This window comes from Eschrichtius robustus, chromosome 8 (assembly GCF_028021215.1).
Source record: "Eschrichtius robustus isolate mEscRob2 chromosome 8, mEscRob2.pri, whole genome shotgun sequence".
NCBI classification, from domain to species: domain Eukaryota; kingdom Metazoa; phylum Chordata; class Mammalia; order Artiodactyla; family Eschrichtiidae; genus Eschrichtius; species Eschrichtius robustus.
Window position 1 is genome coordinate 74,881,546 of NC_090831.1, and position 18,782 is coordinate 74,900,327.

Below are 18,782 nucleotides of genomic sequence, written 5' to 3' on the forward strand. Positions count from 1 at the left end.
TGCCAAGCATACAAAAGACATGTTCTAAACAACGGAACGCACGCCCCACATCTTAAACAGAAATTCACTACTCAGACCCCCTCTGAACATCCAACACAATATGAATTGACACATGAATTTCACTTTCTTTTATTGTTAATCCTTCACTGTCTAGACATGGAAAATCATTTTGTTATAACAAAAATAGGATAAAAAGGCTCCGAAGAAAACTGGACAGGTGCTGAGACTAGGTGTCAAATTTTTAAAGCACTCTTGAATGGCTCCATGAAATAACCGTATTTTCCAAATTACAGAATAATGAAAGGCTAATATTCACTGTAATGCATAGTAGGAAATCATTACCAGCTAAATGAGAGTTCTAACGCAAAATATGGAGAAAATCAGGTGTTATCTGATTTTCTATCTCAACATTAGAAAGTCTCATTCAGGAATCAATTCTCAGTGCCATCTGTATGAGACAGTCTTAATTTGGCATAACATTATTCTGACTGTTATACACCTGCTTGTTCTTGGAAAAATAGCAATTTTTCAACCATAATAATCCTCATATCTTTTTAATTAATATAGATATTGAGATAAAAAATAAAACTCAGCTTTATGTCCAAATAATTTCAGATACTTCAGAGAACAAGGCAGATAATTCAGAATTACTTTGGTTATTTTGGATTACAGTTCTTTAAAAAAAAGAGGCAAATGTTTTTACAAAAAAATCTTCTAGAAAAGTCATTAAGATGACATGGCAATGAAGGTAATTACATAAAAACACAGGAAGACCCAATGTCATCATGGTAATAAGATTCAAGCACCTGTATTTCTGGATATGAGCTGGAGACAGCATCAATTAATCTTTCTTTTCTTTAATGAACCTTAATTTTCAGTCTCTCATGCTTATCATTTTTTAAAGAACACATGTAAAGCTGAATGAAAGAGGGAATTTAGACTGTTATGGTCATTTTTAAAAAAACTGATCAATCTGTAAATCACTCAGAATTATAAAATGAAGAACTTCAATACAAGTCTGCCTTCAACTCAGCTATGACAGTCAAAACCCAATAAAATTCATAGTGAATGGTTTGTAAAGGGGGAAAAATGAACTACCTTCCGCCCAAAATTCTAACCAGTTTCCTACATACCAATTATCATGTTCTAGGAATTGGTTGTTATACCTTTAATCATCATAAATATTTACAACAAGGCCAATGTCCTCAGGCTTTCGATTCAGGTTTTAAATTGTCCTCTAAGTAATTAACTGCTAAAATTACCCATTTGTCTAAAATTGATATAATACAGACCATTAGTTAATAGTGAATATTTATTTCAGAAGGCCATACTGAGAACAGACACATTTTGTAGGCAATTAAAGTAGCAAAGTGATTATAGCAATTTAGTTAACATTGACAATTTTTCTTATGAGTTTATTCCAGTGCTTACAAGGAATATACAGCACGAAAGATAAAACTTTAACAGATGTTTTCCTGGGATTTAGTACAAAATTACCATAGACTAGCCTATGCTTTACTATGAAATCATGAGTTATGTACTCTTTCAATTGTTCTTTTCTTCCCCCTCATCCTTCAGTGATACATCACCTTTGTAACGCTTGCAAGTCTACCTGATTCACGGTAAAGAACAATCGCCTCAATTCTCAGATGCATGGCATCCCACCTCTTCAAAATAAACGAGTATATATGAAATCTAAACAAAGACACGTACATTTTTATAATCCAAGATAAATGTTTAAAATATTTCCATATACTGTCATGCTGCATAGTGATGAAACCAAAAGTCAAAACTGTCAAATTTAGAAGCAAAAGGACTTGATCGTTATGTTTTCCTTCTGTTCACCACAATAAATATTCAGTATTTATTACATTCCTATCCTTTAATGATCTATGAACTATTTAACCAAATGCAGAGCTTCAGAGTTATTACAAGAACATGCTCTTTTAAAGATAATTGCTTATCTCACCTGGTTTTCACACCTTACATTTATAGAGAACCATTACAAGGTCTTATTTTAGCTCAACTGTTGTTTTTTTTTTTAATCAGCATCTAGCACAGCATTATGAACAGTTGTTAACTTAGTAAATATTATTCTTACGTTCTTCATTTTGCATTCATCGATTTAAGTGACAATAAATATCACCACATGAAAAAAATGTTAATCCATCACACAGAAATACCCATGGGACATCTGTCAAGGTGTCATAGTCAGACTTCTTTGAGAATAATTTCAACTGCAGTGCAGATCCTAAATGTAACCCTGGAGGAGTGCACTGTCTCTAAGCAGACAAAACTGTGAAGAAAAGCCAGTGCATGATTAGCTGAGTGGCCTCCCATGGAAACCAACATGGTAATGAGGGCTGTTTGCTTTCATGCACTACAATTCAGATGCCAAAACACAGGCATTAACAAGATGCATTCTATTTTTTAACTTCCCCATACCCTCAGAGAAGGTATAACTATTATCTTCAACATGAAAATGATGAAAAACCTATGTGAATGAGTACATATAAAGTCAGAAATAACAAGCTAATTACTGTAATTTAATATATGAATCATGCAATGTAAGGAAGAGAACATTGGACAAAGAATCAAAATGCTCTTTGACAAGTTCTTAATCTCAGTGATTCTGATCTTTATATAAAATGTGGCAGCTGAAATGGATGACTGCTTTAGGATGCTAATCCTGGAATGAGCCTGGCTATAGCAGAATTCACTTAAAGAAGTGTTTTTCTAACTACATCAACATGTAATATTGATTACATATTACATTTTATAATATTACATATTGATCGTAATATTGTACTGTATTATAATCATGTAAATGTTATTTACAGCTGAGCCATTAAGTTTTATATGACTACTTTCTTCCCCTGCACAATAATTGTTTTTCCTGGTGTTAGTAACTATCTAGTCCTTTTGTTGGTTGGTTTGCTTGCCTTTGTTGAATTTTCTTTGTGGTTATCACTAATTCAACACCAAATTCTTCTTCCATCTTGTAAATCTGCTCAAACACATTTGGTATTCTATCTAACCCTTTCATCTTCTTAGAAATCTCTCCTGGAGACTTCTGACCTGCGCCAATCAGACTGATCGGTTACCCTTTCAGCTCGATGCACAGTTGTTATCCTGGGATTCTTTTCATCATTGTCTTGAGGATCTCCATCTCTCTTCTATGGTAGCCTCTACTACCTGGTTTCCTTTTCTTTTCTGCTTTGGTTTATTCCCTGAGTTATAGCGCAGTACATCTTCAAGTAGCTTCCTGAGAAAGGATGCAAGGTATGCAAACTTTTCGACTCCTTGAACACCTAAAAATAATTATCCTACTCTCACACTTCACTGATAGTTTGTATAGAATTGTAGATTGGAAACAATTTTACATTGGAATTTTCAAGTTGTTGTCCCACTTCCATCTCCATTCCAGTGCTGCTGTTGAAGTTTAACACCACTGTAATTCTTGATCTTTAGTAGTAAACCTGTTTCCTTTCGGTAGGATCTTTCTTTGAAATCAGTGTTCTGAAATTTTGCAATAATAAATGTTATCGTTCATCTATTTTCATTAAATGTTCTGGGCATTTAATGGACCCTCTTAATCTTGAAGTTCACATCCTTCACATCTAGAAAAAGTATAGTTTAATGTTTATTGCTTTAATGACTCCCTCCTCTCTATTTTCTCCAGTCATTCAGATGGTTGATCCCCTGGACTGGACTCCAAATTTTTTGATACCTTCTTTCTCATGTTTCAGATTTGTATTTTATGCTCTATTTTCTGGCAAACTTCTCCAACTTTTTCTTCCATCCATTTTTACTGTTATTTTTCATTTCTGTCATCATATTTTGAATTTCCAAAGCTACTTCATGTTCACTAATTTCTCCTTTTTAAAAATAACATAGCATTGTGTTTTATAGATGTACTGTTTTCTTTTACCTCTTGGAGAATATTATCGATAATTTTTTTGAAGTTTTCTTTCTTTCTTTCTCTGTCTAATCAATGCAAGCAACTTTGCTTCCTCTGAGTTACTTATTTGTCAATTGGGGTCTTCATTGTAGAATCACCTAGATTCTTTAGGTCTGTTCTCTTGGACTGATCAGATTCTCCACAAAGACGCTTACAACTTTCTACCTTGAGGCGTGGGTCTGATACCTGTTTTCTGAAGCACCACAGTCCAGGCCCTGTCTCTCATATATATATATATTAAAGTTTCACAGATGACTCTGCTGTGGAGCCTAGTTTGAAGACCTCTTTGATGATGATCAAAGTTTCTTGCACCCTTAAATATTCCTAGCACGGAGACAATCCAGTACATTTTGGCAAAACCTCAAAAAGCCAAGATGTCAATAGCTATGGGGAAATGGAAACTTATATACCAACACCTATCGCTGCCTTTCAGTTATTCAGAAAGGTATAAAAAGAGGTAAATCACATCATGCACTTTTGGAGGCAAAAATGTAGTAGAGTATCAATCTGTAACCATGTCAAACAACTTCTGAGTGAGAGTAGTTCCTGCTCCATATGACTAATATCTAGATTCAGTGTTGGCATCATATCTAATTTCTGTGACATTATTCATGCTAACTGCACATCTCATTCACCAGTAAGTTTCCACCACACCTTAGGAGGTACGAGCTCTTGCAGTAATAAACCTTGTTTAATGCCCCAGTACAACCTGAACTTGAAATAGGTAGCAAACACTAAGTATTTTAAGTATGAGGAATGATCATAGGGTGAAAGAAAAGCTTGCAAAACTTGGATAACAGCTGTTGAAACACAATTTCAAGGAGTGCAGCCTAGTAACTGAAAACCAGTAACCTAGAAGCTCAATCTTTCCATGACCATTAAGAGATTAAGGAAAAATAAAATGTAATGGATGAAGCAGAATTTACAAAGGCTACAAAAATCACCAGTGATACTGGCAATGCTTTGTGGAATGACCTCTCTTTATTTCACCAACAAACTTGCCCATAACTAATGACACACAGTGCTGGTGAAAAGACCAAACAAGGATAATGGAAATCCAGTGATTCCATGGTTCTTTGAAAAGGCTCAGGTCAGCTCTTTAATCTTAATCCGGTCACTGAATTTAAAGTCTGGAAATCAAAGTTAGCTCAGAGTAGCCTCTGATTTCCACTGAGGCTGGTAGGCCCTGGGCTTCCACTAGCTGGGCTCTCTACAGATTCCCCAGGCTAAAGTGGGAAACGGGGGCGGGGAGGGGGGAAGGAATTCAGAGATCGGGGTTGACACATATACACTATTGATACTATGTATAAAATGGACAACTAATGAGAACACACTGTATAGCACAGGGAACTCTACTTAATGCACTGTGGTGACCTAAATGGGAAGAAAATCCAAAAAAAGGGGATATATATATATGTATAGCTGATTTATTTTGCTGTACAGTAGAAACTAACACAACACTGTAAAGCAACTATACTCCAAAAAAATTAATTTAAAAAATAGATAAATAAATAAAAATAAAGTGGGAAACAGGAGTAAGGATGTACTGTACTGTTGATTGTGAACCCAATCAACCCTAAGAAGAGAACATTAAATGTATAAATGAGACAATTTGAGATGTTTTAATGTTAAAAAAAGAATTATGTATTAATTATAATACTAATGTTTAAAGTTAAATTTGAACATGAACAAGATTAATAAACAAATCTCTTCATCTGTTAAAATTTCTTGCCCAATCTAACCACTAAAAAACTACCTATGTCAATGGATACAGATTTTTAAGAAAAATGAATAGTCAAACAATTTAAAAGAAATCTAAACGGAACAAAAAATCACAACAACAAAAAAGGAGATATATGAAAATATCAACAAATACTGTAAGTACCATATTGACTCTATTATTTATTTTAAAAACAATGTTTTGTCAGATTTCCTACAAGTTCCTACATTTTAAAATTGTACAACATAGATGACCACCATAAAAACCCTCATTATTAATTTCATATTAAAAAGCACCTATAATTCATTAAGGAAAAAAACCAATCCAAGAGAAAAATGAACAATACATAAGAACAGGTAACTTGTAATAGCAGAATTACAAATGGTCAAGAGAATTAAAAGATGCTCAATGTCACTAGCAGTCAAGAAAATGCCAACATAAAAAATATTTCATTTTTACTCATCAGAATGGCAAAAATCTAAATGACTGGTTAGTCAATCCTAGGGAGTGTAGAGAAAAACAGTCCTTCTGTAATTTACAACCTTGTGGGCAAAGGTTCCAGTTAAATTCATTAAAACTGACATCACGTCTCTAATTAATAGAGAAAACCCATTAACTAGATATTCAAAAGAAATGAATATAAAGGTTTTATACTAATATCTACTCTAGAATCATTTTTAATAGGAACATTTTGGAAACAACCTCAAGATCCATGAATAAAGAACAGTTGCAAATTACGGTTTATTCATACTATGGAATAATATGCAGTTATTAGAAAGACTGAACTACATAGTCATGTATTGATTTTAAAGGATATCTATGACATACTCTAAGAGGAAAAAAAACTTATACAAAATATATATATTATTTTTATAAAGCAAAAAGAAATAAACACATGTAACACCATACGTGCAAATATACCTCTCCTAGCAAAGGGAAAAGTACAGAAGAAAAAATATGCCACATTGCAAGAAAGGTGCAGATAATGAATGGGACGAAATGGAGACAAATAATTTTACTTCAAATACATTTATAAGTTTAGCCTTCAGATAAACTTTGGTATCTTCTAACTCCCTAACATATGCCAAGACAGAATCTCTTGTTTTAAGCTTGAAATTTTTGGACAATTTCCCAAGATGGTTGCTAGGTCAAATCTTAGAAAAACTTAGTCCTTTTTATACACAGTAATCCAATTTCTGGTAAAAGAAATGAAAAAAAGCAGTAGGAAAAACCATTTTTATCTGTACAAACAAGTGAAAAATATGCACCATGAACTCACCATAACACTGTTTTGGATCATAATAATACTTTATCTTGAAACTAATTGGTACTGCAGTATGGAGCTCCAAGCTAGAGCTACTGGAGATTCCCCTCTACTGAAAACAGTGTTACGACGGGATTCCAGTGGATTTTACTCATTATTGGCAAATGTTTCTCCATGAAGAAAAAGCAGGATAAGGTCTAAATAATAATACCCCAGTGAAAATATTTAATGTCAAAGCATGGCTTCCAATGTCAAAGCATAGCAATGACTATGGTTCACTTCAAAATTACTTCTGTTTACACAATTTTTTTAAGTTATAGTAGAGAGATTAGATTTTCGCTCAAAAAATGCACATGAAGAATGCTAACCCTTGACTTAAAAAGATCTTTTCCTACCTTCACATTATCTGGATGCAGCCCCCCAGGGTGCTTGTCCATGTACTGACATAAATCAGTATGCTAGAAGAAAAAGGGGAAAATGTATTAACATCCCTCTGGCTATAACACAATGAATCAATATTTTTTTACTTCAAAGTCATCATTACTTTCTGAACAAAGCAAATATAAGACAAGTGGGTGGATTTTTTAGTGTATGCAGTTGCATGCTCCTCCGCCCCCTGTTTTAACCACAATCGAATCATTATCTTTACCTCTAGGCTCTGTCTTACATTAAACATATCTGTGTATTAGAAGGAATTCACGTCCACAATTTTTTACTTTGTTAAATGCCTAATTTTCTCCTCACTGAACATACATCTCTTAACTGGAAAAAAAAAAAAAAAACAAAACCCTACCTAAAAATATATGCCTTAACTTAAAAAAACTAAAGCATATACACACACACAATTAACCAATCCAATTACAATTTCAATTATCTTGTATTTTCCAAGTGGAAATGCAGGTTATGATTATTTATGTTATATGAGATGAAAATACTACAAACAGATCATTCCAGTAAAATTAATCATTGGATTTATTTTGAGTTTTTCATAACTATATTCATTAAAAAATAATTTTCAGATTCTCAGAACTCTTGAATATATTTGAGAAAATATTTACGTTATAAAACTTTATAAAGATTTACTTTATAAATCAATACAAATACTTTCAAAATTATAAATTAAGACAAATACATCCAGATATAACTTAAAAGGAATATCCCTAGATAGCAACTTATGCTGTTATTCCTTCAAATATCCCAAGCTCAATTTGCACACAATTATATATTTTCTTTTTAATGCTTTTTCTGTTTATATTATGAGTTACATAAAACTTGGAAAAAAACATGTAGAGTTGCTATATAAATTTATCTAATCTTATTGGAGGATACTGTAAGATTTGTGACATTGAAACATTTAATCATTCTGTAAAAGCCAGTGATCATGATTATTCGTGCCCCATTATCAGGCTTCAATTATTCAGGAATCATAAGTTTTTGATACCTTCAAGAACCTGTACCATGGCTATAGCCATGATGACAACAGTTCAGATTCCTTTACTGAGTTTTTATTGCATGCCAGGTGGTAACTCCCAAGGATACAGAGCAGAATTTAGCATTCATTCATTATTCATCATGTATTTCTTGAGCACTTATTATCTTCCAGGCACTACACTAATCACTAAGGGCATAGAATTCAATGAAATAGATGCTGGTGGAGAAAACCAGGCATGTCAGTAATCACAGTAGAGTATGTTGTGTATTAAGAACAGTACTGGGTAATGTTTGAGGACATAGCAGGGGGGAACTTATTGTGGTCTAAAGATTTCAGAAAGGCCTCTGGAAAGCATTACTTCTAAGTAAGACTTGAATAGAGAATGAAAAAGGTCAGCCAATGGAAGAACAAAGGGAAAGAAGATGGGACAGAAGAAATGCTCTTAGATATATTTTGAGACAATATTGCCTTTATCTTGCACCACACCCAAGGTGTTTAGCTTCCAAATGAAAGTCAAGTTCCATGAGGACAGAAATTATATTTGATTTGGAAATTATTGTCTCTCTGGTCCAGGCAATGACAGAGAAGAAGAACTAAATAAATACAGGTGGAAACAGTTTTACATATAGTATAGCTCATTAAAAATGAGCCTAAAATATAATTATAATGGGTTTCATGGAGTTTTTCCTGACTATATAAAAGTTTTATTTCATGCATTTAATTAATTGAGGAGTGATTTCTGGATCCCATACTGCCACTTTGTAACTCCATACAATTAACCTCTCTGTCCTTTCAACTAAGGCTAACACCTTCCCTAGAGATTTCTGAAGAACATATAAAATAGTATGTGAAGCACTGACATATATACACTACCAAATATAAAATGGATGGCTAGTGGGAAGCTCCTGCATAGCACAGGGAGATCAGCTCGGTGCTTTGTGATGACCTAGAGGGGTGGGATAGGGAGGGTGGGAGGGAGGCTCAAGACGGAGGGGATATGGGGATATATGTATACATATAGCTGATTCACTTTGTTGTACAGCAGAAACTAACACAACATTGTAAAGCAATTATACTCCATAGATATTAAATAAATAAATAAAAATAAATAAAATAGTACATGAGAAAGCAGTTTTTAATCTATAACATGATACACAAAATAAGGTAGTATTTAAGATACTGCTCATTATACAATAAGACCCATGAGGGGAAGGACTGTAATTTGCTCATTGCTTCACACACAACAAATAAAGTGGTAAATAGAAAGTAAATCCAATCATAACAATAATATATAGCCACATGTTAAAATTCCTATTAAAAATATAAATTTTCAGTTTACAAAACAAAATCAAACTCACACAAGCTAAATATACACAACAAAAAATAAGAGAAAACCTGAAAATAAAGAAATAATACATCATATTATATATTACACATTTACGTTATTTATGTTTTAGGATATTTATACTGGTAAATATCAATAAAAAAGCAAAAAATCAGCATATCAATGTAAATATTAGACATATTAGAATTCAAGGAAAAAGTACTAAACATTTACGTACCTAGCAACATGGCATATCACTATAAAGCAAATATTGATCAAAATAAAAGAAGAAACTGAAAATTTCACAAAATCTTGAAGGGTTTAGCTTACCTCTTTCAAAAACCAACAAATGGAATTGACAAAAAAATAAGAATTCTATAAAGGATATGAGTAACACAGTTAAAAAGCATGTTTAATTTTGTGCCCAATAAATTTACGCTACACATGCTTAAAGAAGTGGAATGGTGTTGGGGACAAAACTTTCACCGTATTTTATACTTGACATATACGTATTAAATGCCAATTGTGCATAAATAAATAAGAAAAGTCTCTGCTCGCATAGAGCTTACATTCTGTGGATTTTTACATACTTGTGCATTATTGTAATTTTTTTCCAAGATTAAAGTATTCAAGCTTTTTGTTTAAAAGTAAACAAACAAATAAAAAACCCCACTAAACTATGAGGAAGGAAACATATCAGAAATGGGGAAAAAAGCTCCTGATCCTCATGGTACACATTACATCCTTCCGTGTATACATGCATGCCCAATGACAGTGTAACATGAATTAAAGGAAGGAGGCCTCTCCAGAAACGATATTTTGGGAAATTTAGTAACGATTTTTCCAAACCTTTTAAATTTTAAGATTCGTATTTTCTTAGCTGTATAGCATGAAAATGTGTGTATGCATACACACATGGTTATCACTAGCTGTGTAGCCTTAGACAGGTTACATAACCTCTGTGTATCAGTATCTTCATCTATGTAATGAAGATAATCCTAGTATACCTACCTTATATGGATATTGTGAAAATTAATAAGTAAATATCCAATATGGTTTTACTACACTGCCCAGCACGTGGTAGATGCTACATGTGATGATGATGATGATGATGATGATGATGATGATGGTGGTGGTGGTGGTGGTGGTGATGATTTTCTGTAGTGTGTTTAGAGTAGGAAGGGATATTTGGGAGGACTGCAATTAAAAATGGAATGATAAATACCGTCAGAAAACTGGAACTCTTAGAAGTAACATTTCATCCTTATATATGTGTTCTTCCTGTCTACATGCCCAGACATTCTCATTCAAACTCCACAGCTCTCTGTACACAACCTCTGAGACTACTTCTGGCAAATACACCATTAACCTCAGATTGCTCTGGGTAATTAGGGGCAAGAATCTGGAGAATCCCAAATGGAGGAAGAGACAAGAGGTAGTACAAGGTCTTATTTTTATACCCTAGCAAACTTCTGTTCTACCTGCCTTAAAAACTGTTTCTTTTCCCTCTCTCTTGTTTAATACACAGTACTATGCCTGGAACTGCATTAGATGTGCCTAAATTACAAATTTCATCACATCTCTTCTTTCTTTTTAACTTCTCTCCTTAGTTCAACTCATTGGCTTACGTGACCCTTATGACTTGCACTGGTCCTGAAATACAGAACTAAACTTAACAATAATGCTGGGAGGTACTTCTCTGTCATTCCATTTTTTAAAGTCATGCTACACATACAAGTTCTGAACAGAAGGCCCCTATGGCACATGACCAACAGATCACTATCCACTGATGAGACACAGATAATCTCGGGTCCGTCTGGCTTGATCTCTGACTATTTCTTGTTCTAACACTAAAAGGAGTATCTTTAGACTAGGTGCCTGGTAACTATAGATCAAACCCAGTCACTCTTCCCCCTCCAATCTCTATCTTGGCTCTTGGCTAACATCGATTCTTGCCCTCACTACATTATGCCTCACTTCATCTTCCTACACCTCCCTCTTATTCACTCTATCACTGCTGCTGTTCTTCAGGGGAAGGCTTTCAGAAGCACTTGTGTCTGACAGGTTTATAACTGAATCCCTAAGAATACTTCATCAGTCTTCCGTGGAGTGTGTGGTTTTAAATGAAGCTCTCAAGTGTGGCTAGATTTGCAGACCAAGAAGAGGAGTGACAGTAAAAAGGAGCTGTTAAGGTTCAGTCCCCACACTTGCATACATTTCTTTCAAAATCAAGTTCCTCCTTCCTCACTGTTGATTACTCATCAAGTAGCATTTATTTGAGAATTTACATAGGTGCAGGAGTGTTTCAAGGGGAAGGAATCTGAAGAACGTATCTGAAACCATAACACCCTAAACATAAACATTCTCTGTAAAGGAGCCACATTTACAGTTTAGGTTTCTCCATGTTGATTTCATTACTCTGTGGCTGGATCAATTTAGAAGGCAGGAGAGAGATCTCTCTTCGTAAAAAGGCAGGATACAGAAAGACCACAAAATATCGAAAAGACTTTTTACTCATAAGCACTTTCACACAGTAGAATCTCAGTTAATTTCAATCATATGTAGACCTGAGAACTGCATGACTAACAGTACACAGCCATGAGTCTTAAAGAGAAAGACATAAAAGGAAATTACAAAGATAAATTATAGATATGATGACAATTTCAAAACAGGCCTGAGTGGAGAACAGCCCTTCAAAAGAGTACCAGGAAAGAAAGTCCAGCCAAAGAAAAAGATGAGAAACTAGCTGGACCGTGACATTCACCTTTTCATATCTTCCACTCTCCATTCCTTACTCTTTTTGAAACTGACTTTGGGTGAGGGAAAAGAAGCAATATACTGCCACTGAAAGCCACTGGTAAAAAGGGTCTCTGAAGACCACAGAGTCAGAAAAGCTCTTGGACATGAAAGTTTACCCAAATTCCAGGGCAGAAACAAGTATAAGTCAATTATTAAGTAGGCTTCATCATTTAGTATGTGCTTATGTTTCTTTTTAATCAATATATTATCCATGAAGTGAGGTTTTCCAATTTTTGGCCCTTCAAGTGATCAGACCTCTTACTCAAGAGATATCAAGTTCCTCAGAGAAATTATGCTTTTGTATTAGCACTGGTCTTCAGACTGGACTTTTCTCATTAAGCAGGAATCTAAATAGAGCCCCTTCCCTAAAACATGCATTTTTTCCACTCTCTTATGTTAAGCATGGTGTCTACAATATTTGTCAGCTAATTTTGATGTTTTTCAGAAGCACTGACAAAATATGACATTGAGAATAGCACAGCCCTAATTTCCAGCATCTAGGTTAAAAATAAGGATGTCTTTCCATGGGGATAACCAACAGAAATCCTCATTTTGAAGTTATGTTACACACAGCCTCCACATTCTTTACTTCTTTTCATTTAGTTTTCCATTTTGACAGCGAGAGAAGAGTCAGTATATTCAGGCTTAGTGTAATTTTTAAAACATTGAAAACAAAACTGCTTCGCAAGAATAAGAATATGGAAAGATTCCAGAAGATGATAAAACTAATTCTGAATTTCTTTCTTCTTACGGAATAGGCTTATTTTATATGTTTAAATACCAAGGCTCAGCTATAATTTTATTTTGAAATTAATGAAAAGACTTACAAAACAAAAAACATTAAGTGAAAACACGTGATTTAAAAAAAAAAGATGGGATATGTTAAGAACTAGTTGATAACATGTACAACTGGAAAGCATAAAAATACAGAGCCCTCCTTTTCTGGACTGATTTTGATTGTTTAAGGAGCTCCCTGGTCCTCAACTCAGTTTGATTACACTCCAATCTCTTCCTTATAATGAGTAAGTGACCCATTATAAAAAAACCTTTAAATAGTACTCTGACTGGTAAGAGAGCAAATCAAGAAATCTGCAAATATCTAAAGGACAAGAGCAATTATTTCCACTCTTCAGTGGTACCACATGGGGTCCCAAAATTAATGGCAACGATGGTAACTTTCGTGTCTCCAAGGCAGCAAGCGTGGCAGATGCTTACTTGTGATGCTTAATCTACTACTGGCTAATGTCACCTTTATTACCACTGTCCCATGTCTGGGACACACCACATGACTCTAACTAAAACCACACTTTAAGAATAGTTGCACATTTTGGTAGAACTCACTATTGTTTTAGTTTTTAATCTGTTTCACCTGTAGCTCATTAAAGTTGTGTGATTCACTGGGGAATAGCTGCTGCTAGAGGCAACTGAAGAAAACTTATAGAAGTTGAGCCCTCCTTTCTTCTACAGCAGTCAATGCCATTTCCTCTGGCTATAATCTCTGTTTTAATCAGCCTGCATTGCTGTAAGAATTAATACATCAAATTACTGAGCAGTTAGTTTCAAACTGCTCTTATACGAAGTCCACAGGCTTAAACCGACTTTGCATTTTTTTCCGTTAAGCTTTATAGTATTCATTTATTTATTTCCAAATCATAATTAATAAAATTTTAATGTTGTGAGTTCCAATACATAAGCACTATTCATTAGTGAGAAAAAATGAAAAGAAACATTAATCAACTTCCCCTTTAAAGCAAAATCATAGCCGTTCAAGATGCTTTATAGAGAAGGTTTGTACCCGCTATATACCACAGGGACCCACTTCTAAAACAGTGGTTAAAAAATAATTTATTTTAAAGTTTGTAAGTATTCTATTAAATGTTATTTAGGCTTTTTGCAAATGCATTGAAATCCCTTATCTTTAATGACAAAAACAAGACATTCATGAACAAGTACAAAAGTACTATCTCTTCCCTCAGAAGTAAAAATTCTAATTACGATTACCGGGCCTTAAGTTGCATCATAGGACGTGGTATGACAATAGAGAAAATATGGTCTTCCAATCTGTTCCATATACCCAAAACTGTGTTCTTAAATGGAATATTCTCAAATATTCCACTGTTCTTGTAAAGACTATTTTGATTGTTTACATATTCCAAAGCCTGTTTCTAGGTTATTTTATTTTCACCTGTTTTTACGCCACTTAGGAAATGTTTGAAATTCTGCCAGTAAACCACACACATATTTCCTGGGGAGGGCAAGGGTAGTTAACCTACACAATAGTTAATACTATATAAAAATCCTCTCATAGTAATCACACTGCCTTGGCTTATTCCTAATTAAATTAGTCATTTCTTTTTTATCATATAATGTATTTTTCTCCTTTTGGGACATAACAAACCTAACTGTGACTTAGTGATCCCATAATTCTGCCTAATTGGTTTCAGCTGTCATTTCTGAATCCAAAATGCATGGGCAGCCTGGGGCTGGTGACTGGAACAGGAAGCATTTCCAACCACATTCCCAGCGTGTAAAACCAGCAACCTGGAAGATCTTTTCCATTAAAACAAAAAACTTAACTCTTTGGCTTCTGGCAATGACACTACGGGTAGAGAGATTGTATATGTCTACCCAGGCGGTAAGACTGTCATGAGTCATTTTTCTCAGATAAGGAGAATGCAGACATTTATTTTCCAGTAGTTCAAGTGTCTGAAGTAGTTTCAATATTGTAGGGGTTAATTCATAAACCAAACACATAGCTATATCCATATATCTATCTATGTCCATATCACTTCATAATACTTATAGGGGGGTATAAATGATAGTCCTTTTTTAAATTAAATAAATTCAAAGTATAGATTTGGGAAGTTTCAAAAATGGTGGAAATCTTCTAGAAGAAGAACACTGTGGTTCTACAGAACCAAATGCTATTACTCCATTAGAAGACTGTATAAACATGCTCTCTTGAAACAGTGAAGGAAAGACTACTCAGCATGGTTTATATGCCCTCTGGCACACCATTCACAAGCCTAAAACATATAATAAACTTTAACAGAGTCAAATAGATACTTTAAAAAGATTTTCATGCTATTTTGAAGCCACATTTAAAAGGAAAAATAAAAGGCCAATGGGTATAAAGAATGGAAAGCTCTGATCATCCAACATCCTCAAGAATTTGAAAAAAAAAAAAAAAAAAAAAAGGTTAACAAAGTGGGCCACAAAAAATTTTTTGGAGTCAAAGTATGAGATGGAAAAAAAAAAAAAAAAAAGGAACTGGAATAGTTCTCAGGAATATATTAACTCTGAAAACACCTTCTGGAGCTGCCCTGCTGGAAATATGAGAGATCCTGAAATTATAAGGTAAAAGTACCATGAATGAAAAGATTAGAAACAGAGAATTAAAGTGGAAGAGAAGAGAGAGGGAGAGAAGACAGAGGAATCAAAGGTGGCCATCCTGGAATAACTTTTTCTGGCTACAAAGTAGAACAGACGAGCCTTTTTTATAATCCGGGTTCTAAGGGTAAGAGTAACACCTACATACGGACTGATCATACCAGATGTGTGTTTCAGAAAACTCTATGAAATATACTGTATCAATGAGCTTTAGGTACATGTTTTTTTTTTTTTAATTTTTATTGCAGTATAGTTGATTTACAATGTTACATGTTATTCTTCATTTTAAAAATAGTAATTCTGGAACACATAATCACAAGGAAAACATTAAACAATTGTAACTTGTTAACACTGTCACCCTGTCTTTTTTTTTGGCATACCAACTGATATTCAAAATATATTTTCAAACTCGTAATGGGTAAAGTATTGCAAATGTATAAAGATGGATAAACAGTATTCACTATTCAAGAGCTTACTGATGACCATGGGGGAAATAAGAATGATAACTCAATAACAGTCTCTCTCTCTTACCTTAAATGAAACATTTATAGCTTTGTTCATATCATTTGACCAAGTAGTGACAACCTTAGGTGTTTTTTTTTCCCCCAAGGAAATACAGAGGGATGTATTAGAAGGAATGTTATTAAGATTTTACAATGCAAAATACCTTAGAGTTATTAAACATGGTTATGAATATCTGATTATTTATGGAGCAAGAGCTGTGTGCTACAGACTCCAAAATGGGACAAATCAAAATCTCTAGAGCGGGCGAAATAGTTTGAAAGATAAATTTATACTACAAATGTAAAGCTCATTTATAGCTTCAATTAAATCCCTGGCTGGTGGGGATACAAATAATTTAGAATGATAAAGCTTTCAGGGAAAGTCCTGACAAACAGTGAAGTATACGAAATGTATGTTTGTTATATATGATGAAAGAGGCAACTTAAATTGCTATTCCTGTGGCACACCTGAAGCATAAGTACATTATAAGGTAATGTACTTACATTTAGGTAAGATCTATTTATTTCATTAAGCTAAATTATTTCAATATAGTACATAAAAGGGTAAAGGTAGTTTAGGTTTCCTCAAACTCTGTGAGCAAAAGGATCACACCAACATTATTTTTTTTAATGCAAGTTTTTACCTACAGGGTCTAATGCTCTGAAGCATGAGAAATTGAAAAGTAGTGAAACATATTGTTAAGGATCCACAAAAAATTGTAAAAGTTTTGTTTGAAGTAGCTCTTTTAATAGCAAAGAATAAAAAGACCTCAGATCACAGAGGGGGTTAAAAAAAAAAAAAAAACCCATGAATTCTTGTATTCTGAGTACCGCCAAAAGTTAAAATGAAGTAGAAATTCCAAAGTATCTTTTTTTTTAGGATCTACAGTCAAAAGTCAAATTGCTGACTTACCTGACCTAAAAACAATTTACCAAAGAGTAAATCATCACTCTTTTTCTTTTCTTTCACTACTTGCTTTTGCTCAATCCATGTACAAAGGAAATGTGCTTAATTCCTTGCCACGCATGAGTATGAAATTAAAGATACCCTGGAAAAAGAACTGCTTTATTTTTCTTTCTCCATCATTAGACACCTGCAAACTTGCCAAGATAATAACTTTCCCAGGAGCTTGACATATTTGCCAGATATAGTTGATATTTTGCATATGAGTTCTGAAACTTCAAGAAGTGAAGACCAACATTATTGCTCCTCATGATAAGTTTTAAACTTTTATACCAAAATCTAGTTATATATTCAGTGAATCAGAGCTAAAAATATCTTTTCATTTTCTTGACTTAGTACAATTTGCCATAAAAAGGTTACTGAAAAATATTTCAAGAGAAAGAATAAAGTCTCACCGAGTTTGTCTGGGATGAATTCAGGAAGTGCTTTCCTGATGCTGTGGTTGAAAATACCATTTGAAAGTCAGTCTTATCAAAATTTAATAGAAGTTATTGGAGCTTAAATTTTAAATCAATCACCAAAAAATTCTTAGAAAATCACAGTGGAGAATTTTGGGCAAAACACTTCAATATTTACTTCAAAATAAATTAGTAGGCCTAGCACGTAATTATTATAATCAACATATAAAGTTGGTTGTAATAATCTGTATCAAGAAAAACACAGCAAACACCATTCTTGATATAGAAGGTGACCACATTTGTACTTGACCCTTGATGCTATGTATGATACAAAAGCTTGTCGTAAGCAAGCTGATTTAGTGCCCTCATTGATAAAACGTGTAGTTTTTAAATGTTAAAACACCAGAATCAAGTGTTTAATACTTTAAAATAATCATTATTTAAAGTTGTTTTATTAAGAATTTTAAATTTATCCAAAATTTAAAATGGTATCAAAGAAAAGCACGGGATTTTATACTAATGCAAAGGGTGCATGAATTTTAAAATGTGGATAAACTTTGGTACATAACTACATTTATTGATTTGGAACAATGGTAGCACTAACTTCTGTAAGTTTTTAAAAAGGTTAAAAAACAGCACATGTACTACATAAGTATAGTGTACACATAAATAAACATACATATATACACGCATACAACATGCATATGAGTATGAATCATAAAAGAAGTCTTCAAAAGAAAAACACATGGTAGCACTGGCTTTCTCTAGAGTAGCTGGATACTAAGTAATCTGGGATATGTCCGTCAAGACAGGCCAAGTTATGCTGCTGTGATAACAAATAACTCTTGTTCACAATTTATTGGCCAAAGCAATCCACAAGGCCATGCCCTAGTTTAATAGGGAAGGGAGGTATAATCTTCCTGCAGGGGTTGGGATCCAAATACCAGAAAACAGTAATACAGTCATCTACATTAAGCAAATTATACTCAGTTTTTTTTTTTACTGTACTACAGTAAGAATAATAAAT

At 33.7% G+C, this 18,782-nt stretch overlaps 1 protein-coding gene across 4 annotated transcripts in view; it reads right to left on the minus strand.

Annotated features, from left to right (window-relative positions):
* The window catches only part of CDK14 (cyclin dependent kinase 14), a 567,195-nt gene that overhangs the window by 283,507 nt on the left and 264,906 nt on the right, over positions 1–18,782 (minus strand). For all 4 annotated transcript variants that reach the window (XR_011074670.1, XM_068549142.1, XM_068549143.1 and 1 more), the window contains one exon: positions 7,341–7,403. Coding sequence is in view for 3 of the 4 variants with exons in the window: in XM_068549142.1 (XP_068405243.1) it covers positions 7,341–7,403 (63 nt within the window). In the remaining variant the exon portion in view is untranslated. The remainder of the gene's footprint in view (positions 1–7,340; positions 7,404–18,782) is intronic.